An 11,537-nucleotide genomic window follows, 5' to 3' on the forward strand; every position below is an offset into this window, starting at 1 on the left:
CAATTCCCATTGTAACACCCCAAGATGGTGAGCAGGTAAAGACAAATTTATTGAAATAGGACAGAGATATTGTGTTATCCATTGTGAAAGGCTTGGGGAAGCCAAGTAACTGGGAAAAGCAAAATGTGGATCTTGCTAAGAAGCTGGGGCAAAATTCTTATGTGCTTGGGCAGAGTCTGGAGTTGGAGAGGGCAGAGCCTGGTGTCACCTCTGAAGTCTTCCATGCTGTCTTGGCCTTCCCTCCATTTCCACCTGGATCAAAGGAGCAGCTGGAGAGCAACTGATTCATATGCTGAGATGGCAGGAAAGGGCACACAGCTGGTGCACACAGCCCTTTCCTTCAACAGCAGCAGCACACTTGATGGCATTCAATCTATTTAATAAAATCATGCAGTAATTCTGATTAGTGCCTGCCCAGAAGAGTTGCTGCTTACCCTCAGATCCAAAGGCTAAGCAGCAATAATCCAATCATGGTAATCATAACTTACTACTTTGATCTTCAGATAAAAGAGTCTATAGAAGTGCAAAAGTGTTACATCACCGTTATTTGGACAACTTCAAAGCATGTTTTATACACTAATGAATTCTCCCAGCTCAGTCTGATGAGGAGCAATAGAAGGCGAGTGTGTGAACAGAGGAGTAGAGTGGAAGGAGATGAGTCCTCATGTGGTGAAAGGAAAAGGCCATAAAATAAGCTGTGTATAGGTGTGAGATGTGATGAAGTGTCCACGAGGGTCCAGCTGCAGGAGCCAAGGGCACAGGGTGTTCTCCCACAGGAGGAATTTTCTCTTCTCTCATTTCTTGAAGCTTGCAAAAAGAAGTAAAATCTCAGACTGCAAGAGGAAAACAGAGGGAGGGGGCAGCTTTTCATCTCAACAGTGCTTCTGAAGCCTTAAAAAAAAGATTTTAAAAAATCACCAAATGGATCTTGGCAGGTGAAATAGGGGAGAGCGGAAATTTGTTTTCACTTCACAGTATGGGAGTTTTAATGTGAAAACACAGGCACACCTGTGCACATAAAACTCTTCTAAAAACACTGTCTGGGGAGAGCAGATTCATCCCTCACCACTTCTACAAGAGATATAGTATGTCCCTGTACGAAAAAGAAAGGCTCCAAACTGAAACTAGAGAAAATCCAACTTGTACCGTCCTGGTGAGGAATCACATTTTAAATTAGAAATGAGAAATAAAATGAAGGGAATATTTGGAAAGATTGCCAAAGTTAATATCTTTCAGTGCAGAAAATACTCTCCTTCCAGAGCAAAGCCTGTCTCTCATCAGACTGGGAAATCTGACAAAAGACAGGGTAAAAATAAAGCAAAATGAACCAAGGCAAGACGCCCTGGAAGAAGTCTGAACTAGGTTATTGTAGCATTATTGCCCAGAAGTCTCAGAAATGGAGCTCTAGTGTGAGCAAAGGAAGATGGCTAAAGAGGATCTTGGAAAAATGAAGAACTGATGGCTTATAATCCAAAACATATTAAATCTTTTGGGGGAAAAAAGCAGCTTTTTCATCAAGTAGACTTTGAAGAAGAGACTGTGGGAGACCATGTGGAATCCAGCAACTCTGTAAAGGACATTGGCACAATAGGCTGTTGCTCAAAAAGAAGGATGAGTGCTGTTAAATTTGGGGCCACCTGAGGTTGAGGAAGTTCCTGAATAATGAATCTCCTGGGGCTCTCCAGCAACTGCTTCTGACAAAATTTTATGCTTGTCACCTTGTGAGTTTTTCTCAGCAAAGTGGGCAAATGTCATCAGAGTGAGAAAAATACATGAAGAGCCTTTTTCACAGTGAAATTTTTGCTCAAAGGCATGACAAGAGTTGGGGTTTTATTCCTTGTAGTGATAGCTGGCAAAACAGCAGAAGAGGGATGACTTTGCCTTTCTCTGGAGCTGCCAAGCAGCCCAAAGTGACCACGTGTTTCTCAGCAAATCACTATCTAAACACCCATCCCTTAAAGCACCCTGTCTGCAACAGGGACAGGCACACTGTGCCCGTACTTCAGAGGATGATGGTGCCCGTCTTCAGATCTACCTCTCTGCCTTTCAGCTACACTCTTATTTTTTCCTAGGCTCCCACCTCATCCCTCTATCCTGGCCCTGCATTTGTACTGGTTTTAGTTGCCCTCTGGAGGAGCTGAGTGCATTATCCTGCATTTTTAGGGTTAAACATCGCATTTCAGCAGGGATGGCAGTGAAGGATTTACCTCAGTCCTGCAGTCCTGCTCTGTTGGGGTATTTTTATGGGTCCTGCTGAAGTTCAAGAGGGCTTGCTGCCCATGTCAGTCCCAGTTTGCTTGGCACCTAGTGCTTCCAACACCCCACTAGCTGAGCAGGTGGTTGTGCTTGTTGAGAACCCGCAGGCATCGTTTAGGGTCAGCTGAGGACGCACAAGGGCACAACCTGCAGAGTGCTGTGGATGTACACATCACCCCTGCATGGCTGGGCCCACTTGATGCTGCCTCTGCCTGCTGGGAGTCAGTGTCTCAGGAAGGGGAATTGGGCAAAGCAGCAGCTCAGAGGTGAATTCCACCTGGTGGCCATTGCTTCAGGCCACCCACCCAGGACAGGTTCATAAATGTGATTTATCCTCTTCTCCCGCAGCTGGGAACTAAATTAGAGAGATGGAGTAAGCTATCCAGGATCCCATAAAGTAGCAGGGCTTCGCAGGGAACAGAAAAACCCAGCTCCTGGATGCTAGTCCTCTGATTAGGCTTAGGCACCTCTTGCCTGTCAAAATGCTAAGTGAATGTCTGAAAAACAGCACGGAGCTGCTCCTGCAGTCATGCTTATACTTAGCACTGCAGTAATCCAAGGCCCAATGAGTGGAGAACCACAAGTGGCATGATGCATTTCTGACTAAGCAGGAAAACTCATTTTAGAATGAGGTTTTGCCCATTAAAGGGAAATTGAAGGGGGAAAAAATGCCAACATATTCTGCAAAAGAAGAGATGAAACAGTAGGAGAGAGAGCATACACTGCTGTCCAAAGCCATTAGCTTAGGCAGAAAGAAACAGTAAATAAACCATGATTTATAATTAACGCCTCACAGATATACATCCCCCCATTGAATCTGGGAGAATCAGTGTGTTTGCAGAGATCTCATCCAGTTGATGCAATATTTACACTGTGAGCATCCACAAGGCCCCTTCTAAAGGCACTTCTGCTGGGATTCCATTATCCATACTGCCTCCTTCCAGCACGTTGGATTTGGGGTCCGATGGACTGGCAGGGTTTGCCTGAAATCACAAGAGCAGATCTCCAGCCCATATGCCAAGGGTAAGAAGCCCTACTTTTTTTTTTTTTTCCTTTTCTTTTTAACAAGATTTAGAGAAAGAAAACCAGGACAGAGCCAGCATGGGACTCCCGGTACCTGTGCACCCTTAACTTCCTCACCCTGTCTCCCTGGTCAGTGTTACCCACAGGGAACCAAAATATGCAGCTCTTAGCTCTGTAGAAAAGTTGTGAGATATAGAGAAAGAATTTGTCCCTCTGGGAGAGGTAAATGAGAATATCAGTGGAAAACATTCTTACTTCTGTATTTGTAAGGGCTTTCCTGACAACTGCATCTTAAAACCCAGCACTGCAGTCTGGGCTCCAAAGTCTTGTACCAGGAGCTAGGATTCAATAACAAGTAAAAGCAAGAAAATTAGTAATGCAGCATGAACAGAGAAACTTGCAGTATGTTCACTCTAATTTTGTGGCAAGCAGTTGTGAGCTCATTCAAAAGTCTCCATGGCACAGCAGAAAGAGGATAAGAGCTCTGCACCCAGAGCTGATCCCAGCTCCACAACCCCACTCTGAATTTCTTTGCCTTTTGAGCAAGTCTGGGGTTCATGTCAGGAGGTGAAGTGGTGAGACCAACCATGCCAGATGGGCTGTGACACAGAGGAAAAGCAAAGCTCTTTACATTGACAGAGTTTAGTATTGAAAATTTGCTTAAAATAAGAGCAAAACTGGTGCAAACTGTTGGCAATTAATCCACTACCGAGTCAGATTTCAGGCAGAACCACAGAATTGTCTAGACCAGGATCAAATTCACAGAGCTGTGTTGGAGATCAGAGGCTCTGTGTGGGTAGAAGACCAAAAGTGGATTTGACCCACAATCAGTAGCACAAGCACAGAAGAGCTTTTCTTTCAACAGTTTTGCATAAATTCATTCAGTGACAGATATGTCAGTTGAGCAAGTGAGCCTTTATTAGACTTGAATTTAACAGCAAATCTGGGAAATCCTCCCAAAGCAACTATGGCTTCAGGATCCCAGATTTGCACTTCTAATTAAAACACTGACAGTTTGGGTGTAATTCTCCATAAGGAATGGATTTGGGCAGGGGGAAGGGAGAAGTGAGAGAGAACTGAGCTGGTGCTTGAACAGTTTTCCAGTGAGTTTTATTCTGTATATTTTCTGATGATCTTGTTAATATTTTTTGCAAAAATGTATTGTTCTCTTCTAATAGATGTCAAAGCAGAGGCAAACTCCTGCTGGCTTTTCCTACCTTCCATGAGGGATAAGATCAAAGAGAAAATTGTTTGATCAAGGATTGCATTTTGTTTTAAGAAATGAGATTATAGATGCATGATTTTCTATTTCTGTATAATCCATCAATGCTAAGGCTAAAATATTTGAAAAAATCTCTTCCTGGAAACAAAGGGAACTTACAATTCCTTTCTGTGTTCCACTGGAAAAATGCAGTTATTTTTGCAAGGAAAGGTTTTTAAAAAGTCATGTAAGTAAAAAAATCAAAATTATTACTTTCAGCTTGGCCATCTGCAGTATTTTTATTGGGCAGATTTAAAATAGCACATTTCAGAATTATCTTTTAAATTATATATGCAGTAGGTAAGGATATAATGTACTATAAACGCTGAAAGAAAATTATTTGTAAGAGAAAGCAGAAACAAAATTGTTTACCATGTTAAAATTACACCATTTAGCCTTTCAGAAATTAAACTATAAGTAATAGCAAAAAGCAAAGCTTGAACAGACCCAAAACAACCATTTTCAGAGTGCTACTTTTAGAGGACATTTGCAACCGTTATCTTTGCATTCCAAATGAGAATATTAAGGTTTTATTTACAATTTTAGAGTTTTCCACAGTCCTGAAATCTTGGTTTCCAGCCAGCTCTAATTTTAAGAAGATTGTGCACTGTGGATAATGAGGGCAGAGTATTTACTACTTACTCCTGCAAGGGTAATGATGGGAAGGAGCATCCTGTTCTTGCCAGTTCTGGGAGGCACAGGCAGGATCCCAAGCCAGGAACAGGAGTGGGGGTGTGGTATTTCACACAGCACAGGCAGGCATAGAAGAAGAAGAACTCAAGATATCTTATTTTGGATTGTGTAGGAAAGAAGAGTCTAGGTGCAGAAGAAATAACACAGGTTGAAAAAATTACAGTCTAATCTATTTAGATATTTTTAAACCATTTTTGCACCCCATTCATGAAAGCTTCTTATATTGTTACCCTTGCTTATTTTAGTCCAATTTTATTTAGACCCTGCTCTTTGCAAGGATTACCATGATAATGAACATGAATTAATCCAGAGGTCAAATGGACAGATCCAAATATCTGAACCTCAGCACATCTTTAAAGTCCTAACCAGGGTGCTCAGTCTCAGCTTAGCTCTGCAGGGCCTGAGTTACTGACTCCTTTCCACTCAGCAGGGAGCTGATTCCTTCATGTTATGCTTGAGCAGGTACAGGGACACGTCCTCATGCAAGAGGATTTAAACCCCACAACACCCATTAGTGAGAGCAAGGGCTCAAGCTGCAGAACATTTCTGTTATACAAGGTCATTTTTTGTTACCTAGCTCCAGAGTGAGACTTTCAAAACCTCACAGTGACTTCAAAGTACAAGATGTATCTGCTCCTCTGTGACTGCTCTTGCTAGAGCATAAACATAATTCTAAGTCCCACTGGTTTTTGACCAAGCTTTTAGCTCCCTAATGTTGAAGTCACTAATGTCAGAAATCAGACATTATCTCCTAAATTAAAAAGGCACTTTGCAAATGTGTCCTGTGATGGAGGCACTGCAGTTCCTCTGCTGGGTCTACAGAAGAAGCAGAACAAGATATTGCATTTGCAAGCACTTTCCATTTTAAGCAGGCATTGGCTCAGTCTAAACAGACAAGAGAAACCCAACTCGTTCTGCTCAGCCTGTGTTCACTGCTCCTGAGCCAGGGTGTCACAGGGATCACATCTGCTGCTGTGGTGTCCATCATTACTGTCATTACATTCTTTATTGAACTGCTCTGTCCTCCCAGATCCTCCATCACTGGCCAGCTCTCCCTCGTGCTCAGTGCTGCACAGCCACAGAGCAAAAGGGCCATGTCCTGTAGATCCCATGGGCTCAGGGTTTTCTCTGCTGTGCATTTCAGCAGTTTTGGTTCACAGCTTCCAGCTCCAAGTCAATCCAGCAACGAGGGCAAACATTGCCCACTAGCAGCGTCAGCAACAAAACATCACACTAGGCTGCTGGCAGCCCTAGCAGCTGCTGACCTCCTCTCCTTTCCTCCACAGTCTGTGAGAGTGAGCACATCTCTCCTCATGCTGTGAGGAGGAATGACCAGCACCAGCAGCAGGGACAGCCCAGAGGAAGCCAGTCCATGATGGACACACGAATCCTGCCTGCATCCTTCTGTCTCCCTGGGGAAAGAAACAGCCCCTTCTCCCTCTTCCCCCAGCCCTCCCTGTTACCTTCCAGGCTCAGCAGCCCAAAGTTTCTTCTCCATGCTGTCAGTGCCAGGTGTGAAGCTGGGAAGCACAAGCCATCTGCAGCTGAGGGCAGGCAGCCCCCTGGGATTAGCTGGTGGTGAATATCACCAGGGTGTTGAGGGTCTGGAGGCAGGAATCGGGCTGACTGCAGCTGAAGGGATTGAAATCAGTCACAGAAATATCCCAGCTCCATCAGGAAGGAAAGGCTTTATAATTTGCAGCTGGAGATGAATGTGATTATTTGCCATGCAAATGGATTTTGCCAGCCCAAAGTGGCCTTCATCAGCAGAGATTGTTGTATTTGACATTATCTGGTTACTTTTGTTTAATGCCTCTGTGCCTTTTCTGAGCGCTTCCTTCCCTGAGCACACATCATCCAGACTAATTTTCTTCCTCTTCCTCATCAATCTGAAGATGTGTGAGTTGAATCTATAGCTGCCTCCCTCCCCAGTCCCTCTCCAAATATGAAACAAATGGTAAAGCTGTGTGTGCTGACAGTCCTGCAGGCTGAGTGTTCTCTGCAGATGGGATTCAAGATGGTCACATTTGTTTCACCTAACTTTAGCCCTTAGCCGGACTGGGATATCTCTGTTACCATCCCATAAACCATATTTCTGCAGAGTGACTCAGATAAGCAGAAAGACAATGCTGAAACATGGTCCCCTGTGGAGAAATAAATGGTGTTTCTCACAGGCAGGTCCTCCTTAGCCAGGCTGTCTGGCTTTATCAAACAGCATTGTATGCTTCTTTCTGTCTGGGACTGTGCTCTGCATCTAGAGAAGGAGCATATAAATAATTTAGACAGAATGCCTGAATGCTGACATCATTCTAAAATCCTCTTCCACTCTTAAAAAATATTTGAAAATATTTTAATATTAATACCTGCTTGACTTATTTGCCTCTATAGCTATCAAATGGTTACAGTTAATTGGCTATTTGATTGCAGACAGTACAAAACACCTAAATTTTAAAGCATTATTATGAACATCTTGTCTAACCATCTGCTGAATACAAAAGAGAGAATGTCAGTAGGCAAATTATTCATTAAGACCATAACTCCTCTCTGAGCTTCAATATGTCTTACAGAAAAACACAGGGGTTGTTTTTTTAAACTTCAGGTGATCGAGGAGCTCACCAGAAGATCACAGCTGGGCTGTGTTTCTGGTCTGGTTCCATGCTGGTGCTCCTTCCTGCCAGGGTACATGGTACAACAGAGACCTCAACAGAGACATCGTTGATGGGCATTGCCCCCTGCCCAGCTAAACTTTCTCATAATTATCTCCATGTCTTATTATTAATATTGTACTCTGAAAGGAATTGAAAATCAAAGCAAATTCTCTCGGTTTATTGCTAATTTTTTTTCCACTGTGAATTTATTTATCCCCACTCTAATTACATCAACACCTTTAAAAGCAAATTAGCAACAGAGACGGACTTCTGGCTTCCTTGGAAGCAGCTGGAGAGTGTGACTTTGGGTAAATGGCCAGGTAATGATGGGCCTGCAGGAACAAGCTGCACCTTTCAGACCTTCCCCTGCTCCTGCCTGACTCTGCTCTCTGTGCCCAGGTCTCTCTCCGGCCGCATAGTGGGTGGCGTCTGGTGGTTCTTCACCTTGATCATCATATCCTCCTACACAGCTAACCTGGCTGCCTTCCTCACCGTGGAGAGGATGGTGTCGCCCATCGAGAGCGCAGAGGACTTGGCCAAGCAGACAGAAATCGCCTATGGCACCCTGGAAGCTGGCTCCACTAAAGAATTTTTTAGGGTAAAAAGGAAACTTTAATGCAAACGTTTTTCTTAGCTTCTTGTTTGGCAAGTCCTCCGGGTCCGTCCTCTCTCATCCTCAGCTCAGGTCTGGTTTTTTTTCACTTGCTTCCCCTCACCATGTTACAGCCTGCCAGAAGATTGGCAGTGACTCCAGTGCATGTGATATTCTGTAGTTGTGAACACAAATATGGAATATCCGTGAGCCTCCCCATGTTACCAAGGACCTGCTCTGAGCAACTCCAAATGAAACCGTCTCCAGATTTCCAGCTTGGTTTGCCCTTGGTTTGATCTGCGAAATCACTCTGTACACGAATATGGGCCAGGAAATCAGGGCTTGATCTGGGCCCTGGTGCAGAAGTGGTAACATCCTGTTACCCCTTTTGGCTTCCTCGGCCCCTTTGATGTGTGGGTGTGTGTTCAGTCCAAGCTGGAAATCTCAGGGGGCACCCCAACCTCCGTTAACGCTTCTGTTGGGTTTCTGCTGTCCTACGCAGCGATCCAAAATAGCAGTGTTTGAGAAGATGTGGACATACATGAAGTCAGCCGAGCCCTCCGTTTTTGTGAGGACGACGGAGGAGGGGATGATCCGGGTGAGGAAGTCCAAAGGGAAGTATGCATACCTCCTGGAGTCCACCATGAACGAGTACATCGAGCAGCGGAAGCCCTGCGACACCATGAAGGTGGGAGGTAACTTGGACTCCAAAGGCTATGGTATTGCAACGCCAAAGGGCTCTGCGCTGAGGTAAGTAGCTTGGGTTTGCTTCCCTTTGCCAAACCACCCAGCAAATCAATGTATGCACACAGTTCAATCTCCATTGCCATGTTAATCACAAAAGCTTGGGGCGAGGAGGTGGGGGAGGTGGAGGAAAAAGGGTTGGGAGAACTCAGTGGGATGTGCGGGGAAATAAAATGCCCAGCTCCCACTGAGCAATGGGAGTGTCTAATTCTTCAAGCCCTGCATTTGGAAGCTGGATCCTGGCTGATCCACTCGCTATGAATGTGTCTGCTGTATGAGGTGATGGCAGGGGGCTGCTGTGGTGTAACCATTGGTTTCACAGAGCTTTATCCAGAAGGGACGCTCATCCTGTGCCATGTGAACTGCACAGCTTTGCAGAGTATGGGATTACCCTGGTTTGGATCCATGCTTGCAGAGGGAGTTCTCATGGGGAAAGCATTTTGGTGTTTCCTAAAACAAAATGCTGGTTGGAAGAGGTGGGAAGTCCATTTTGAAAAGCCCTGCAAAGGGTGGGCATTTTCAATCCCTGAGTCAATTCAGACCCCAGCAAGCACTAAATTTATAGCAAGTCCAAAGGGGTATAAACACTGCATTTCTGAGCCCAGACCTGCAGCTGCCAAGTCCTTTTATCTACTGGCCTGTGAAGTATCTTCAGAGACCTTCCTCTAAAAGAAAGAACTCTTTAGGAGCACAAACCCAGGCCTGAGTTAGTAGCAGAGCCTGGACACTGCATTCAGCTGCCCTCCTGGACGTGAGCATCTGACCTTGGACACGGCAGAATTGTGGTTCCTTTTGGCAGCAGCCATGTCAATTCCTCACATTACAATCATGAGGAACATGAGTTGCACTGGTTTAGTAAACCATTAGATTACCAAACCAAACCATTAGATCTCAGGATCTGTAGCATTAAGTAATCAGAAGGATACTCCAATGTACTTCATTGGTTACTCAGTTATTTGTTAATGAAAGCATATTGACCAGAAATGTATGCGTGGCCTTATAGTTGTTTGCTAACATAACCCAATGCAGAGCCATTCAATCCATGATCTCTGGATTTCTAGAAACCAGATTGTTACCAGATGACCATTTGCAGAAGGATCTGTCTGGTCACACAGTGCCCAAGCCAAAGCCAGCCCAAAGAATCAAAGGTGCATCAACTGGTAGTGGACAAGACCCAAGGATTTTGATTATTACAGTTCTTAGGTCAACTCACACTCGACAGAGCTCTTCCAATATCAGCAGTAACTTTAGAGAAGCTGATGTGACCCCCTGCAGGTGACAACCTGCACCACCAGAGCACATGGTCCAGAAGGCAATTCTTGCATCCAGTGCAGTTCAGGCTCTGAAATGACTCAGGTACCTCCAGCTGAAGGTGGACATATTCTCACAGCTTTGAGATGCTTTCTGTTGCACACTTTCCAGTGTTTGTTTTCAGTCTTGCAAATATGGAAATTAGGATACAGGGATGATTCTATTTAATTAATTACTTATTTAAAAATCAGTCTTGGATCCTAATTTCGATATTATAAAAACAAACAAACAGGAACATCCTTCCTGTCTTGTAATTTTCGGCATGTGAAAGAGCCATTTTTCATACTTCAAAGAAAAATAAACCACAAGAAAGAAAATCACATCAATCATTTTACTTTTGCAACCCCAAACATCCCTCTGCTAGGCACGACTCCAAAAATTTCTAACATTTCTTTCTGTTTCCTCTTTTTCATCCTGGCTGCATGTAGAACAAATTTCTTATGGGCCTAATGGCAAAGGAGGAATGCTTGATTTTCCATCTGATGGTGTTTCTTTGGAACAGTTCCTGTCCATTTTTTGTCCCATTGTGTCTGTTTTGTTCCTGTTGTTTTAATTGTTTTAATCTCAGTAGTTCCCTACAGTCCTCATGTAGTGTCTGTTCCCCCCTGGGGTCCTGCTCGTGAGAGGTTGCCCTGAGCACGGGGACAGCCCTGAGGCGTCTGCCCAGCACGGTCATCCTGCCTCCCACTCAGTCTCCATCTTCACTCACTTCCATCCACAGAGCACAAGCTCTGAGCCAGGATTGCAGGAGGTTTGTGACCCAGGTCTATCTTGTATCAGGTGTGTTTTAGAAGCTGGGCATTGTAGCTAGACCAGTGTTCCTGTGTTTAGGATAGCTGGTTAGCAAAGAATCCTGGAGAGAAACTGCAGGAGGATTCACCATATATTTTTCGTGCTTCTACATGGGCAAACAATGCCAAGATATTGTCACAGATGACTGAAAACAAGGTTAATAATCCAGAAATAATTCTACATGTGGTAGTAGGTGCAAGCAGCCTTTTCAGAAGAT

The 11,537-nt window shown here is 44.3% G+C and overlaps 1 protein-coding gene across 4 annotated transcripts in view; it reads left to right on the forward strand.

Moving 5' to 3' along the window:
* Positions 1–11,537, forward strand: part of GRIA1 (glutamate ionotropic receptor AMPA type subunit 1) — a gene marked incomplete at both ends in the record, with an annotated part of 113,352 nt that overhangs the window by 88,879 nt on the left and 12,936 nt on the right. For all 4 annotated transcript variants that reach the window (XM_084215738.1, XM_084215737.1, XM_084215739.1 and 1 more), the window contains 2 exons: positions 8,281–8,479; positions 8,976–9,223. In XM_084215738.1, the coding sequence (XP_084071864.1) occupies positions 8,281–8,479; positions 8,976–9,223 (447 nt within the window). The remainder of the gene's footprint in view (positions 1–8,280; positions 8,480–8,975; positions 9,224–11,537) is intronic.

This window comes from Fringilla coelebs (genome assembly GCF_963513975.1).
Source record: "Fringilla coelebs genome assembly, chromosome: 15".
Taxonomy (NCBI): Eukaryota; Metazoa; Chordata; class Aves; order Passeriformes; family Fringillidae; genus Fringilla; species Fringilla coelebs.